This window comes from Elgaria multicarinata, chromosome 18 (assembly GCF_023053635.1).
Source record: "Elgaria multicarinata webbii isolate HBS135686 ecotype San Diego chromosome 18, rElgMul1.1.pri, whole genome shotgun sequence".
Lineage (NCBI taxonomy): Eukaryota > Metazoa > Chordata > Lepidosauria > Squamata > Anguidae > Elgaria > Elgaria multicarinata.
In genome coordinates, this window is record NC_086188.1 from 18,399,097 (window position 1) to 18,416,515 (window position 17,419).

General features: G+C 50.6%; 2 protein-coding genes across 6 annotated transcripts in view; one reads left to right on the forward strand and one right to left on the reverse strand.

The window, feature by feature from the left end:
• Positions 1–17,419, forward strand: part of LOC134410619 (lipid transferase CIDEC-like) — a 103,717-nt gene that overhangs the window by 67,958 nt on the left and 18,340 nt on the right. The gene's annotated exons all lie outside the window — the stretch shown is intronic.
• NF2 (NF2, moesin-ezrin-radixin like (MERLIN) tumor suppressor) overlaps positions 2,775–17,419 on the reverse strand; it is a 114,692-nt gene continuing 100,047 nt past the window's right edge. For 3 of the 5 annotated variants that reach the window (XM_063143978.1, XM_063143979.1, XM_063143981.1), the window contains exon 17: positions 6,365–6,450. Coding sequence is in view for 2 of the 5 variants with exons in the window: in XM_063143976.1 (XP_063000046.1) it covers positions 6,400–6,450 (51 nt within the window). In the remaining 3 variants the exon portion in view is untranslated. Of the gene's footprint in view, positions 6,451–17,419 lie in introns of all 5 variants that reach the window. The other 2 variants (XM_063143976.1, XM_063143977.1) reach the window with 1 other exon arrangement.

Consider the following 17,419-nt stretch of genomic DNA (forward strand, 5'->3'; position numbering starts at 1 on the left):
GGAAACAGGGCCTCACACCACGCTAACGCCTCGTCTAGTAACGGCCTTGGAGGAAGGGTGGGATATAAATGCAACCAATAAATAAAATAGGAGTTGCACCAGGCACAGAAATAATTTGTTCTCTCAGCCCTGTCGTGATGCATCTAACAAGGTTCCTTTTTCTATGCAACTGCTACGAAAGGAGAAGCCCTTATCTGGTCTCCTGGAGAAAGAAAAGCGGAAAGGTGGCCATGCATGGGTTAGTAAATTAAAAGCCGATCCCATGTTGAAGGTTATTAGCGGTAGGATCTGGGACAGAAAAAAAAGGTTAAAGATGGCAGTTGACTCTAATGCAGTACTTTTCAAGGAAGGCAGGTCGCAACATTCAGATGGAAAGCTGGGTTAAAGCCAACATTTCTACAGTTAGAAATAAATGCAGCATGAAGCCTTCTCCCACGAAGGGAGGCCCGGAGCGGAGCCTTTATGGGTTGGATTTCAGTCCCCATCCTACTTTCTATGGGGGATAGGGATGTGGAAGAATCCATTTGAGGGGGTTTGGAGCTCAGCAATGTTTTGCCGATCCCCGCCCCCTGGATTTCATTCCTTTTTCCACTATCTGGCCAACTAGATCTACGCTACTGCTTTATAGTGGTATTGAAGTGCACCGATAACTATTGGGGCACGTTACACATTCCAGTGTGTTATTTCCTGCTTTTTATTCCACATTATCCAAAACAGCGACAAATGTCATGGCGTGTCCTAATAAGTATAAACGCAAAAGAGGAATATAGCGTTACCGTGATAGGGTGTAATGATTTGGCAAAAGGTGAAGAACTGGCTTTGGTCTTGAGCAAATCAGGCCAGTTAGTAGCAGATCGTCTGTATTTTTCAACTCGCCCAATTTGCAACCGCAATTTGTGTGATTTGTGCTGCAATTTGCACAAATTACACAACTTTGAGTAAACTGCAGCCCCGACAAAAGCAACAGAAGCCTAGGCGATTGAAATGCACAAAAGGGATATATCGTTACCCTGATGGGATCGTAATGGTTTGGCACAAGGTGTTGATCTGGCTTCGGTCTTCAGCGATTCAGGCCAGTTAGCGGATTTTCCGTATTTGCACAAATTACAACCCCAATTTGTGTGAATTGCACAAATTTCAACTGCAATTTGCACAAATTGCAGCCCGGACCCCAAAAATAAAAGCCACAGAAAGCTCCCAGAGTTTGGGGAAAACCCACGGCTCAGCTTGCAAACTGAAGTTGAGTCGGGTGGGCAGCGGAGATCCATCGCAACCAGAAAGGACCAGGATTTCCAAACGACTGACATCTCTAGTCGGGGAACAGGGAAGGGACTTCTGTATGCCACCCTGAGATATAGGGAAATAGGGCAGGATACAAATGTTTTAATATATATAAATAAATAAATGAACCCAGGGAAGGCAGGTTTTGTTTTTGTTATAGATTTTCATGAAATTGCCCTCCAGTCCCAGCCTGTACCACCCCTATTTCAATCTCTGATCCCTCGGATAAATGAAAGTCAGCAGCCTGGAACAGCCTCATCTAATACAAGATCGATTGCAAAAGGGATCTGACAAGTTGGCAAAAAAAAAAAAAAAACCCACCCACATTTGAAATTCCTCGAGTGCTTTAGGAAAGACAATGCAGGAAGCCTGGCGACCAGGGAGTGGTTGTGCCAGTTTTCGGGAACCAGAAGGTTCAATCATATAACACCTGCTCTGGTCCGCTTGCACTGGCTGCCTGTATGTTTCCGAGCCCAATTCAAGGTGCTGATTTTGACCTATAAAGCCTTACACGGCTTGGGACCACAATACCTGACGGAACGTCTCTCCCGACATGAATATACCTGGTCACTACGTTCAACATCTAAGGTCCTCCTCCGGGTGCCTACTCCGAGAGTGTGGCAACGAGGGACAGGGCCTTTTCGGTGGCGGCCCCCAGACTGGAATGATCTCCCTGACGAGGCTCACCTGGCACCAATGCTATCTTTCCGGAGCCAGGTTAAGACTTTCCTCTTTGCCCAGGCATATGGCGGCACATCTTAATCACCCACATGTTTAGTTTTTTAACGGTTTTTAATGCTTTATGTCTGTATGCTCTGCGTTTTAGAATTTAAAATTTTGTATACTCGTTTTTATCTTAATTTTAGAATTTCTGTAAACCGCCCAGAGAGCCCCGGCTATGGGAGCGGTATATAAGTGCAATAAATAAATTAATTAATAAATAAATAAACTTTCTCCGCTGTGGCACCCCGGTTGTGGAACGAGCTCCCCAGAGAGGTCCGCTTGGCGCCTACACTGTACTGCTTTCGTCGCCAGCTGAAGACCTTTTTATTCACTCAGTATTTTAACACTTAATTTTAACTTAAATTTAAATTTTACTGTTTTAACTCTGTATTTTAATCCTATATCAACTTTGCTGTGTGGTTTTATCCTGGTTGCGCTTTTTATACTGTATTTCGTAATTGTGTTTTAAACTGTTGGGTGTTTTACTGTGGTTTTAATTTTTGTGAACCGCCCAGAGAGCTTCGGCTATTGGGCGGTATAAAAATGTAATAAATAAATAAATAAATAAAAATAAAATAAACTCCATAGATGACAAGAACAGCAAGGCAGCGTTGAACTGTGTGTCATTAGCACATGTATATCCGCTTTGGGGCTGACTGCTCCACTTGGCAATTAGAAGCACCTCGCAATGTTGTGTAACCGGAGGCTCATTAAAACGCTTGTATGTCCTTTTCGAACAAGCAAAAAGACAACCCAAAACAACCACCTGAAACTGCTCTCTCCCAAGTGCTTGGGGTTTTTATTCAAACCAACATGAGAAACAGTCAGAGCATATAATAATCCACAGAAATAGGGGGAAAAAGGTGGGTCTCATCTGTACCAAGACCCCCGCATAAAGGAACAAAAGCAGGGTGGGGCTAGGACACTTCAGATATCTGAATTTCAGACATAGCTTTCTTTAAAAAAAATATTAAGTACAGACACAGATTTATTTACTTTTTAAAAAATGTAAGAATCGAGAGAACACAACTGCTAAAACAAGTCAGGAAAAAGAGGCGCATTGCACTAAATTCTGGCACGGACATCTGGGACAAATGTACATGCTTGGAATTCAGCAGCTGTTCTGGGGCCTCAAATGTGCCTGGAGACAGGACACCCCCACCCCAAGCCGGAAGCCTTTCCCTATAAGCAAGGGCCGGCTACCCCAGCCTGGGGCTACTTCATAAATGAGGCATCGGACGCGTTTCGAGCTTCTTCTCCGTGTGTCTTTTCGCAACACCGCTGCAGCATGGCTGCCCATCTACAGCACACAAATACCCTGGGATAGGCGTGGGCGGAAGGAAGGACCCGGGAGAGCCGTGGCAGAAAGCCAGGCCTGCATAGCAGCTTGCTCCCAAGCCCAACAGCCTAGAGCAGGGGGAGGCAACATAGTACCTGCACGCACCAATGCACCAACCCCGCTCCCCGCAGACATATTTCTGGGAGCCCTACCCTTTCCTTGTTTGGTGGTGATCCAGAGTAAGAGAGAAAGAAAAGAGACGGGGAAATGAGTTGAGCGAGGGGACTGGAAAAGTTTGAATTCTGGGAAATAGGTTTCGGTGGGTGTTGAAAACGGTGTTGGGGCTCCGTCCCCTCCTCTGCCTTGTACCCAGTCTCTAGGACAGGTTCCTTGTCCTTTGCCCCGCCTCCGATGGCAGCCATTTTGTGGTGGTGCCCACCAGTTTCCCAAATTGCCAAATGGGCCCAAAATGGTTGCCCACCCCCGGCCTAGAGGCAAACCCAGAGCGTGGGGCGGGGTGGGCAAGGCTGTGCCTGCATTGCAGCACACATGGGAACGGCACACACATTTGTCGGACTAGTCTTATAGCGTCCATTCCAAGGAAAGATGCGTCTGCGGAAACACGCAAGGATCACATGCCAGCCAGGGGCCAATCGCAGCGCCTTTGCACGGGACCACTTCTCTGTTTACAGACCTGATGTGCCCCCACCTTTCAGAACATGGGCATAAAAAGTGACGCTTCCCTCAATGCCAAGGGGAAGGCTTTCTATCCGTGCTCAGAGGCACCTCCCTACAGCCAAACTGCAGGCCATGGGGAAACCGCAAGCCCACTTCATACGGGGTGAAGCAGCACGACAGAAGCGTTTTCGAAGGCATGAGGCTGAGGATACCTGCCTTAGAATTAAGTGCTGTCTACCTGGGTTCTTGTAACCGCGTTAAGTGCTGTCTACTAGGGTCATCTGACCCCAATTAAATCGCAGCTGAGAAATACTAAAGCGGAAAGTTCATTACTGTGTGTGAAAGCATCAACGCGCCTCGCAAGTCGTGTCTGAAAAGCTGGAACAGTTTTGATCACTGCTGGCCTTGCAGGGGGGGGGGTGGCTTTATAGCGGCCAGACACCCATGTCAACTGAAATCTCAGATACAAACGTCCACCGGGATTTGCTGGTGAGCGCAAACACCTAGAAACTGTCCGATACTTACAAATGGTTTTGACAAGCTAATACAGGGCAGACGCAGTTTGTCCCCAACTCCCATCAGCCCAAGTCAGCATGGCCGAGGATGGTGGGAGTTGCAGTCCAACGTCGTCTAGAGAGGCACAGGGGTTCTCCATCCCTGAACTAACCCAAAAATGTGGCTTGCCTTTACTGGCAAGAGAGAAAGCTCTCAGTGATTTATTTCCCTTACCTCAAAAAAAGATAGCAGCTGCTCTTTTCAGCTATCTAGAAAACTCGGCTTGCTGCATCCAAAAAAAAAAACCCTTTTTTTTTTTTAGTTACTGGAGATACAAAACAGAAGCCGAGTCAGTGTCTGAATCTAGCAGTCGTGCCAATGAGATCTTGGATTGGATCTTAACTGATGCATTTTCTTTAAGCAAGGATCTTGTTAAACAGGGTTGCGAGATTCAGACTGACTTGGGATTTTGTCGCTAAGGCACTGGCACCTTGCAATCCCAGAAACTCTCGATCCCACACTTGAGAAAACACTCGTGTAATTTTAGCTTTCCCCTTGTTCCCCCCCTCATTTTGTTCTCTAATGTTTAGATCAATGGAATACATAATCGTGGTGGTGGTAGAAAACCATAGCTGCAGGGAGTTTGGGCAGCAATACAGCTTTGAACGTTCACCTGGGCCTGGTAAAAAAAATTACCTTTAAAAGGGCACATTCCTTATTCTACTCGTTGAACAGAGGTTGAAAAAGGGAGCCCAGGCAGTACGGACGCCCGAAGGTGAGAAAATTAACTGAGATATTTTAAAGTGAGGCATGTCTCGAGGTATTTTAATGTACTTTTCTTTTTTAATGGCCAAAGATCAAATCACTAGAGCCTGAGAACCTGGGGGGGGGGGGACGGGGGGAGAAAGAGTGCACCCAATTTGATCTCTTAGCAGCCACCCCACAGCAGTTAAGGCCATGTGTCCTTGCACAAGTTATACACCGTTCAGGAAGCGTGAAGCCACAATGTAGTGCTCCGTTTAGTTTTAAAAAGCACGTTTCCAGATCTGCGCAGGAAACGTTTATAAAGACATGCCAGCATTGCCTATCAAAAATTAAAAATTCACAGAAGGATCCGAATGTCAAATGACGGAGGGTGCGCTTTCGGTAATGCCTTGGTGGGAGCGCCCAGGCCCTCAAATCCCCCACTTTTCTGCTTCCTTGTCCCGGTTCTTGCCCAAACCAACGAGAATCTGCAAAATCTCAATTCCTGAGCTTAGAACAACGATGTGCCTTAAAGCAAATTGATCTTTTTTTGTTTTCTAGGGGGCTTTTTGCACGCTGAGCACCAACCCGGAGCAAAATCTGGCCTTCTCTGCCTGCAAGAGAGACCCAGATGGGAGCGCCTTCAAAGCCCCTCCACTCCCTCTCCTCTGATTGGCTCAGGAGGAGGAAAAGGGCGTCCACCAAAGCGCAAGGCAAGGGCTCCACTTTGTTGACAACGCAGCATGGGGGCTGTCAGAGAGCAGTGGGTGGACAGGGAGGTTAAAAGCCATAGATGGGCGCTTCAGAAAGCAGCTGCCCCTCTTTGCCTGCAGGAGGAAGCATCGTTCACAGTGCCCCTAAAAGAGGGCAGGTCGGGAAAACGTAATGCTGATGTCCCTGTCGCGGGAGGATAATACAAGTCGCTCGCAATCCGTATAAACACTTCTTTTAGAAAAAGAGAAAGAAAGCTAAAGAGTGCATCACAGCCGTGCGGCATACAAAGATTATTCGAAACTACAAAGTACGAAGCTGGAGAGGACCACGTCGAACTCTTCCAGCGGCTGGACGCTGGGGTGGGGGGTCGCTGCGAGGGCGGCGGCCCAGAAGGAGAGAGAGTCGTGGCCGGTTGTGGCCGAGTCCTCAAAAGGAGGTTGTGTCAGGTGGGAGCTGGCTCAGGAACAACGGTGCCGGCTCGCTTCCTAGAGCTCCTCGAAGAAGGCCACGCGGGACTTTGTGCTCTGCAAGGTGAGCTGCAGGGGCAGAGAAGAGAGGAAACAAAAACAGACCGTGTCAAAACCAAGGTGCGGATTTCCCAATGCCTCACTGAATCCTGCGGGAGCAAGGCCTGGGCGGCGGCAGCAGCAGCAACGGCAAGTGGGCTTTTGGGTCAGATAACGTCTGCGTGGAATGGAACATCCTTGGAGCCAGCTGAAACAGAGCCACAAGGTCCCATTGGTCCAGTATGCTGTTTCCCCTCAGTGGGGAACCAAATGCCCCCAGCAAGCCCACCAGCAAGGCTAGCTCTCCCTTGCTGCTGACCCCCCTCAGCAACTGGTATTCAGATACACTGCCTCTTGACATGGATGCTCCACTGATGAGTCATCGACAGACCTCTCCTCCATGAATGCGCCTGACCCCCTTTCTTAAAGCCGTCTTAGCTGTTGGCAGCTGTGCACTTGGCCTGCTCCTGGGTGTAGGGTGACCCTATGAAAAGGAGGACAGGGCTCCTGTATCTTTAACAGTTGTATTGAAAAGGGAATTTCAGCAGGTGTCATTTGTATATATGGGGAACCTGGTGAAATTCCCTCTTCATCACAACAGTTAAAGCTGCAGTTGCCCTGCCCTCCTTTAAATCCGGTCACAGTATAGCTGCAGTATCGCTCCTGCAGCTTTAACTGTTGTGATGAAGAGGAAATTTCACCAGGTGTGACATGCACACAAATGACACCTGCTGAAATTCCCTTTTCCATACAACCGTTAAAGATACAGGAGCCCTGTCCTCCTTTACATATGGTCACCGTACCTGGGTGGGGGGGAATCCAGAACTCTAGGAAGCACGAGGCAGCGATATGGGCGAGCGCGACTTTAGAGCAGCCCTTCCCCAACCTGGGGCCCTCCAACTGGGAGGATGGCTGCTTCAGAGTGTGCACAGCCTGGCACATGCATTAGCTCGGTAAGCCATAGAGTAATCCTGTGAGGAAAGCTGGTATTATTCTCTCGATATGACAGGCTAGAGGGTGGGGGACTGAGGCTGACAGCAAAAATGGCTTTCCTAAATCTACCAGGTGGGGTCATGGCAGATTTGAACCTTGGACTTGCAGGCGCTCAGCCACTGTACTTCACCAGTTCCCGTTGTACAAAATGTAGATGACTGTTATACAAATGAAAGTGCTTCTCTCCCCACAATGGCCCTACCCCCGCAGATTAGGCCTCATCTTGAATATTGTGTCCAGTTCTGGGCTCCACAATTCAAGAAGGACACAGACAAGCTGGAGCGTGTTCAGAAGAGGGCAACCAGGATGATCAGGGGTCTGGAAACAAAGCCCTATGAAGAGAGACTGAAAGAACTGGGCATGTTTAGCCTGGAGAAGAGAAGATGGAGGGGAGACATGATAGCTTGTTGCTTTGTGCGGGTGCAGCAGCGCCAAACTGGATTGAGCCCCATGTGCTCGAAGGAAGAGAGTACAAAAAAAGAGCATAAATGGTGCGTGCGCGTGTGTATAAAAGAGATAGATCGCACACACCACCCCTTTACACTCTTCTCTGTGCAATGGGGATTGTTCCTGGAACAGAAAAATATGGGTCCACAGCAGTGTTGTGGTGTGGATCTGCCCTTGACCCAATCCTCTCCTTTGTAGGCATAATCTCAAAGTTAATCGGCCTCAGTTTCCCTTTTCTGTACAATGGGTTGCTGCTGTAGATCGCTGTGACCCCTTGGCTCTGCCTACTCTTGGTCGCCCTGCCCTCTGCCCCACCAGTCCAAACAGGCACCATCCGCCATGGCTGGTCTTCCCTTATTACATCGTATCCTGCTTTTTCTCCAAGGCTTCTAGGGCAGCATACATGGCTCTTCTCCCCACCTCCCCTTTTATCCTCATAACAACCCTGCGAGGTAGGTTAGGCTAGGAGAATTTCACCAGGTGGTGCGTGCATACAAAGGACACCTGCTGAAATGCCCTTTTCTATACAACTGTTAACGATACAGGAGCCTGGTCCTCCTTTCCATAGGGTCACCCTACCAATAATAGAACCTGAAATGTTGTTGCACAGAAGTTATGGGGGAAGGGATTCTTTTCAGCAGGGTAAAGTGTTTTACTGATACCTGGGGAGGGGCGATCGCTCAGTGCTTTTACGACAGACAGCCCCAGGTTCAATCCCAGGAGTACAGACAGCAGATGCCACGAAAAGGCAACTTCGCCTGAGCCCTTGGAAAGCCCTCTTCTTGCCACGCAGGGTAGACAATTCCGGGCTCCGTGAATCGATAGCCTGGCCTGATATGGGTCAGCTTCCTGTGGTCGCCAGCTGCCAGCCCTATCAACATGCTTCTAGGACAGGATTACGACTCCCATTGACTATGCTGGCCGGGGATGATAAGAGTTGTAGTCAACCCATCAGTAGCGCACCAGGCTAGGGAAGGCGGGCTGAGCCTCTCAAAGTGTCGCGTCAGGGCTTGGGAGAGGGGATGAAATGCCCGCAGGGGCGTCGCGTTCACACTCTGTGAGCACTCAAAGCAAGCAGCATCTGCAGCCCCCCCACCCCCCCCTCTCTCTCTCTGTCTGTGAAACCCAAGAAGGGAGAAGGTCTTTTGCGAAAATATCAGTTCTTCTTTGCAACTCTGGGGGGTGCATGTATGTATTTGTATTTATTGCATTTATATCCCGCCTTTTTTCCTCCAAGGAATCCAAGGCGGCGTACATAATCCTCCTCCTGTCCATTTTATCCCCACAACAACAACCCTGTGAAGTAGGCTGGGCTGAGAGTCTGTGACTGGCCCAAAGTCACCCAGTGGGTTTCCATGGCCGAGCGGGGACTAGAACCCGGATCTCCCGACTCCCGGTCCAACACCTTAGCCACTACACCACACTGGCTGCTGCTGCTGCTGCTGCTGCTGCTTCTTCTTCTTCTTCTTCTTCTTCTTCTTCTTCTTCTTCTTCTTCTTCTTATTATTATTATTATTATTATTATTAACTGGGTGGTTTCCATAATAAAGCCTGGATGCGCTCCCCCAAGCAGATGGCCAATGCCTTGAGGTGGGAGGCGGGAAGTGGAATGGGAAACGGTCCCTGTAAAAAATTTTTAAAAGAGGCAGTGTCTGCCCAGAAGGCAGACTTCTGCCCCGAAAGACTTCTGCATTGTGCAAAAGAGTCTAGGTGAGTGTAGGGGCGGAGGCTTCAGACCGCAAAAATGCCTTGGCCCCACGACAGAGGGCAGGCCCATTACATCATGCCATCCCTCCCCGCCACACACACGCACGCACAGGTGCCCGTGCTTCCTTAGAAGACGCGCCTTGCGCTCCAAGTTCGCTACTCTGGCTTTTCAAAACGCGCCTTCCCCATCAGGCTAGCAATCAAGAGGCCCCAGCCCTCCCCTGCGCTTCTGTAATCATAAGGACCAAAGAGACGGGCCAAGGGGCCGGCCTCTACAGAGCCTCAAATGCCATCAAGGGAGCTCTGGCCTTCCCAAATGCATTTAGCTCCCTTCCCTCCTTCCTCTTCCTTTTTGCGCCTGGCTCAACTCACTGTCTAAAGGAGAATGAGTCACCTACGGATAAAGGGGGCGGGTGGGGGAGCAAAGCACTGAAATATGTATGATAATGGAGAGGGGATGACATGACACATTTCAACAGGGGCTGGAGGGATTTTACACGAACGCCAGGAATTCAGAATCGCAGAACCCCGGCGAGGAACAGAGCAAGCTGCCGGCTGTCAGCCCAGCCTTGCCTACTCGTCACTGGCAGCGGCTCTCCAGGTGGAGGAGGAGAGAGGCGTTCCCTGCCACCCCCTCCTGGTCCTTTTTTTAAAAAAAGCCTGCAGGTGCCAAGGCCTGAATCTGGGACCTTTGGGGTGCAAAACCTGCGCTCTACTGCTGAACTGTGTTTCTCTCTTCTCAAGAAGTGGGGGCGGGGGGAGTGAACGGCAGGCTCAGCTCGCAACGGACAGAGAGAGCAGAGAAACGCTGTCCTGCCGCCCCTTGGTCACGCAGCAGCAAAGGCTGCCGCTGGAGGGGGGTGAAGCGGCTGCTCTGGCACGAGTGAGTGACCCCCGCTCCGCCTCTGCCGGCCCACCTGGAATAAAAGGCAGCCCCAAAACCCACAGGTGCGATCTGCTCTGCCTGGCCTTAAGCTCCCGGCAGGCTCAGAGCCCAAAGGAAATGGAGGAGCTGCTGCAGAGCGGGACTGCGCCGGCCACGAACAGCCTTTTGCATCTGGGAGTTCGACCACCCACCAATGCATCGTTTAAATCGGCATGCGGGGGAACCTCCGCCATATTGGGGCTGGACACAACGTCATGCTCACCCACACGTAGCGGTCGAGTGTGGGCTGTTGCTGAACCGTGGGCTAGCGTGTGGTCCGAACCCAGGACTTGAACCACCCTGAACAACCCAACAACAAAACATGGATTTGTCAAGGTGGCTTGTTCAAGATAAACAAGCCACCCTGCGGAAAATGTCCTGGGTTCGGACAGCGCGCTAACCATGGTTCAACAGCAACCCACATGCAACCACTGGGTGTGGGTTAGCGTGTTGTGCGAGCCCAATCGTTCTCTCTTGACTTTCCCAACCTTGCTTTGGATCTAGCTCAGCTTTCGCCAGTGCTGCTGGGAACTGTTTTATTTATTTTATTTATTTCTAACAGTTCTATGCCACTGATTATAATAGCATTTCCAAGCCATGTGTCAGGGCCCAGGTCAGCAAAGACTGGTCTTTCTGCCACTATCCTAGCCTTCTGAGGAAGAGATGTTCTTCTAAAGTCATTCCAGCTCAGCAGTAGTGACAGGGCATTGGGGCATTGGGGCATTGGGGGGGGGCATTGAGCTGAGCCCCAAACTTGCAACCTCTAATCCATCTTTCCCCAACCTGGTGCGCTCCAGATGCATTGGACTACAACTCCCATCATGCCCCAGCCAACCATGATGGGAGTTGGAGTCCAGCGCATCTGGAGGGCGCGAGGTTGGGGAAGGCCACTGTGATCCGCACTATCAAGAGGCAAAGCGCCGTCCAAACGGGCGACACCCTCCTGCTACAAGGCCGCTTTGCCCCCAGATCTTTGGGGGACAGGTCCTCCGCTGTACCCCAGGTCATCAGAGAAATTGTCGGAAGGGGCGATCACAGAACCTTTGCACTGAACATGCCTCCCAGCCCAGTATGAACTGCAGGAACATGCTTCCCCTGCCCCGAAAGACTTCTGCATTGTGCAAGAGAGTCTAGGTGAGCGTAGGGGCGGAGGCTTCGGACCGCAAGATGCCTTGGCCCCACGACAGAGGGTAGGCCCGTTACATCATGCCATCCCTCCCCGCCGCGCTTTCTTAGAAGATGCGCCTTGCGCTCCAAGTTCGCTACTCTGGCTTTTCAAAACGTGCGTCTTCCGTTTTGTCAGTACAAGAGCAGCTCTCGGGAGCAGACTCACAGAGCTGCATTCGCAGCCATAGCAAACGCCCGAAGGGGCCGGAAGGATTTGGGCTCCCTGATCAACTGCCGAGACGCCCGCAGACAGCCCGCTGCGCATGTGCGCACCTTTTGCTGGAGGTGTATGTGTTTTCAAAGTGCCGTCGCCAATCGGTCACATCGCAAAGCAGGACCGCTCTGGCAAGCTCAACGGTAATGCTTCGCTTGGGGGCTGTTTGCTCGGGCCGGCCGGCGCTTCTCTGCTTCCTTTCCTGCCCCATTATTAATTAATAGTGCTTTTTATGCCGCCTCAAAAGCCCCAGGGTGGGTGGCAATGCTTGATAAAGCCTTCAGAATAAAATACCGGCTCAAACGCAGCATACTGGAAATGCTGCCATGCCTGGTTAACCCCAGCTGCTGGAAGCTCCCTCTCCCAGCATGTACAGAAGGCATTCAAGCTCAACCGCAAACATATCTAAGGAAGGGAATTCTGCAACTGGGGGGCAGCTATCAAAACCAGCTGCCACTTCCATGGCCCCGCTCCAAGACACTCATCCTCAGACCCAAGGGAGCACCTGCCAGTCAGTCACAAAGACCGTGACAAAAGTTAGAGGACCTGGGAGTGCCAGGAATGGCTTGTCCCTACTCAGTCAAACCAAGCAAGAGAAAGAAGAAGGAGCGAGGAAAGCGGGTGCAGACAAAGGAAGCATCAGGGCCCGCTCCGGTTGGACTGCCCCTTCCCCTGCGGGGTGAGAGGGGAAGCAGGGCCATTCCATGGTTTACTTAATTTATTTTCCTCTACCCTCCCCATCCCTTCTTCCTTGTGTGTTGTGTCTTTTTAGATTGTAAGCCTGCAGCCAGGGATTGCCTTTTCTGCCGAATTATTGCAAATCATTCCAGAAACCTGTTTTATTTTTTGGTTGAAAAGCAGGATAAAAATAATTTATATAAATAAGCAGAAAGCTGCCTTATCCCAGGTCAAAACTACCTGCCCAGTACGGCCTACTCTGTCTAGCATCAGTTCTCCAAAGTCGTTCCCATCACCAGCCTTGTTGTAACTGGAGATGGAAACTGGGACTTTTTGCATGCCATGCAGATATGCTCTGTGTCAGGGATACAGCTCCCCGCTGAAGAGTCACCCACCCTGGGTGCTAAACATATCAGCCAACATTTACGCACAGACAAATCTATTTGAGTAACTCAATAACCAAAGTAAAAAGCACCCAATAGCGAGTTTCGGGCTGCCGTTTTTCATGTCTACATTTCATGCCGGGGAGGGAATCTGTGGATTGAGGATACAAATGAAGGTTGCAGTCTTGCACTGCTTGCTCCCCTAAAATTTCATAGAATCATAGAATCATAGAATAGCAGAGTTGGAAGGGGCCTACAAGGCCATCTAGTCCAACCCCCTGCTCCATGCAGGAATCCACCCTAAAGCATCCCTGACAGATGGTTGTCCAGCTGCCTCTTGAAGGCCTCTAGTGTGGGAGAGACCACAACCTCCCTAGGTAACTGATTCCATTGTCGTACTGCTCTAACAGTCAGGAAGTTTTTCCTGATGTTCAGCCGGAATCTGGCTTCCTTTAACTTGAGCCCGTTATTCCGTGTCCTGCACTCTGTGAGGACCGAGAAGAGATCCTGGCCCTCCTCTGTGTGACAACCTTTTAAGTATTTGAAGAGTGCTCTTTTGTCTCCCCTCAGCCTTCTCTTCTCCAGGCTAAACATGCCCAGTTCTTTCAGTCTCTCTTCATAGGACTTTGTTTCTAGACCCCTGATCATCCTGGTTGCCCTCCTCTGAACACGCTCCAGCTTGTCTGCATTGAAGTCAATGGATTTTTAAAAGCCACCTAATTGTCTGCAGGATGGCAATAAACCATCTCTTCCTGCCCCACCATCCAAAATCTTATCAAGCTGGCAATCTGGACAAGGAACTAAAATAGGCACCCAGGGGATGCGTTTGGTCTTTTAAGGTGCAATCCTATGCATGTTTAGACAGCAAAAAGTCCTACAACCCCCAGCATGCTGCCTAAAGATGCATAGAATTGTGTCCTTGGTTGTCGTCACCCATGTGAGCTACAAACGGCCCCAAAAATGAAACCGCAAGTCCCTGCCGCAGACACGACATCTAAAAACATGACATGTAAACAAAAATGCATTGGATTGAAAGGAAAACTCTGCACAAGCTGGGAGAGAATAAAGGGAAGAGTAATAAAATAATTAACCTAGGAAGAAGAAGAAATACAAGTCAACTAGCACATGAAGCAAGAAAAGGTATTTCTTGAAGAGGCCTGCCAAATATTTAAAAGGGAGAGAGTTCCACTCGTAAAGAGCCCGGAGTCGCATCAACGTGCTGAACGCTGCTGCAGATTTCCCTTAAGAGATTCCCAGTTTCCTCTTCTCAGAGCTACAATTCCGAGATGCTTAGGGGAAAAACGTGACACTTGAAACTGGGTTGGCGTCTTCTCGTGTAAACATACGCTAGATTCCTTCAGGGCAGAGGGGACATCCCCCCGGCGCGGGAAGCCATTTATTAGTGGCACGGAGGACGCTGAAAGCAAAAGGAAAGGCCGGCCCCTAGAAGGAGAGACACAATGGATGTTCTTGCGCTGCTGCAGGAAGGTGGATGTGAAAGGAAACAACTATAGACCTTACGAGATAATTATCGTATTTGATTACAGTCTCTCTAATAGGCATCCTGGGAGATCCACGATGCTTTCCGGATTAGCAAACGAGGAGCGGAGCCTCTGAAAGGAGTTTCATTAATTGGGAACATTTTGGCACAGGCAGGGAGACTAAGCGGTGAGCGACTTTGGTCGAGGCGCTGACATTTTGCTGAGAAGGATGGTCTTACGGGAAACACAGAGCCCCATACGTCGTGCTGCTGGCCCCCACCCCTCTTCTGCCTGCCTGCCTTGCAATCTTTTGCTGGTTCTGTAGCTTGACAGGAGAGCCCCTGGTCCTGTACACCATCCCGTAGCTTGACGGGAGAGCCCCTGATCAGGTTGAGGGCAGTGGGAAAGACCCTTCCTCTGGCTGAGACCCTGGAGAGGCACTGCTAGTCCAAGGAGACAATACTGGGCTAAGATGGACCCACCATCTCGCCTGGTATAAAGCAGGTTCCCATGTACCCGTTTGGCTGGGAAAAGCTGAATCCGAGAGGAAATTACCGCAGAGGCTCAATGCCCTCTGCTGGAATCTATCCAGCTGCTGCTTCAGACGGCCAGGCTAGAAGCCGGCTGGTTCTCGCTCTGCTCTGCGTTGCACGCTTCCTTGGGTACCAGGCCCCTGCAATTCCTGCCACTTCTGACACCAGTCTAAGACGGAGGACGGAAAGGGCAGAACCAGTGGAGGCTGGTGGCTGCGGTGTCAGCGAGGCGGAGAATCCGCTCTGGGTTTCAGTCAGAAACCGTAAAGGAGCTCTCCAAGGTGCTTCCGCGAAAGGGCAAGGATAAAGATGCTCAGCCCATTATGAATTTTTATTTAAATGCCGCCATCAACTCATGCACGTCACGGAAGGGGACAGGTTCTTACTTTGAGGGGCTGTAAGCCTATAGACACCAGTTGCTGGGGAACATGGGTGGCAGGGTGCTGTTGCACCATGTCCTGCTTGTGGCTCCCTGGTTGGCAGCTGGACCGGGACTGGGGAGACCACTTGGCCATGCAGCTCACTGGGTGGCTTTGGGCCAGTCAAAGACTCTCAGCCTAACCTACCTCGTAGGGCTGTGAGGATAACATGGAGAAGACGAGGACCAGGTAAGTGGCCTTGGGTTCCTTGCAAGAAGAATAAGAAGAACATAAGAAGGGCCCTGATGCTGGATCAGACCAAGGGCCCATCTAGTCCAGCATTCTGTTCACACAGTGGCCAACCAGCTATCAACTAAGAACCAACAAAGCAGGACATGGTGAAACAGCACCCTCCCACCCATGTTCCCCAGCAACTGGTGCACACAGGCTTACTGCCTTGGATACTGAAGGTAGCACACAACCATCACCTCCCAGAGTGCAGGACACGGAATAACGGGCTCAAGTTAAAGGAAGCCAGATTCCAGCTGGACATCAGGAAAAACTTCCTGACTGTTAGAGCAGTACGACAATGGAATCAGTTACCTAGGGAGGCTGTGGGCTCTCCCACACTGGAGTCATTCAAGAGGCAGCTGGACAGCCATCTGTCAGGGATGCTTTAGGGTGGGTTCCTGCACTGAGCAGGGGGTTGGACTTGATGGCCTTGTAGGCCCCTTCCAACTCTACTATTCTATGATTCTATGATCACAGCTAGTAGCCACTGATAGCCTTCGCCTCCAGGAATTTAACCAACCCCCTTTCAAAGCCATCTTGTGGTAGTGAGTTCCATCATTTAACTCTGCGCCGTGTGAAGAAGTCCTGCCTTTTACTTGTCCTGAATCTCCCACCGATCAGCTTCATGGGATAATGACACCTCTGGGTTCTAGTATTTTGAGAGAGGAAGAAAAATATCCCCAGAGCAAATGAGAATGTGGATCAGAGGGGAAGAGGAACGACGCGGCCTGCCCATCCTCTTGCTTGCCCCCAAAGAAAGGAAAAACAATTCCGTTGAGCAAGAACAGGAAGGTTTTAAATGACAAATCGCAGGGGTGTCTATTTGGGGGGAGTTTAGAAGACAGAATTCTGTCCAAGGAGACGCGGCAGGGAACCTGCCGCGTTACCGCCAGGCTCTATTTGGGTTGGGTTTGCCAGCCAAGGGGTGGGATGGTCCCTGACAGCCTCAGGCACAAACTCACAAATTGGGGAGTTCCCACCAGACGCTGGGGCTGACCCACATCTCTCCTCCAGCTGCCGCCTCACATCCAATTAAAGCCGGCTGTGGGCAGACTGCCACCGGAGGAATTCAGCTTGCTCTTGACTGAGCAGGCGGCTGCATCCCGTCTCTTGATCCTGCCGGGAATCCTGCTCTCGGAACGGCGGCTCTTCAAGAGATGAAAGGCAGAGAGGTCTCTCAGTGGCAAAGGAGTTCCGGGCGCGCGCTCTGTTCGGCTTGCCCCCGCTCTGGCGCATCCGCTTCCTCTTGCGCTCTTGACGGCCACCCTGCTGCAGTGGGGGGCTCAGAGCAGCACTGGGATGCACCTCGTACCGCCAGCAGCAACCAGACGACGCAGGGCATGACAGAGGCTGACGCGACGTGTCTAGTTCAGCAGAAAGGAGGCCAGAGCCTCGCCCGCCCTTTGCGGAGAGGAAGCCCGGGGAGAGTCAAAACCTGCACTGGGTCTGCATCAGTGGCAGATGGGAGAACCCTTCTTCATAATAACCTAGGGCACTGGTTGTGTTGGGGAGGGGGGGTTTAAAAACAGAGAAACCAAAGGCACAGTTACAAGATGGGGGATACTTGGCTCAGCAATACTACAAACGAGAAGGATCTTGGAATTGTTGTAGATCGCAAGCTGAATATGAGCCAACAGCGCGATATGGCTGCAAGAAAGGCAAATGCTATTTTGGGCTGCATTAATAGAAGTATAGCTTCCAGATCACGTGAGGTACTGGTTCCTCTCTATTCGGCTCTGGTTAGGCCTCATCTAGAGTATTGTATCCAGTTCTGGGCTCCACACTTCAAGAAGGATGCAGACAAGCTGGAGCGTGTTCAGA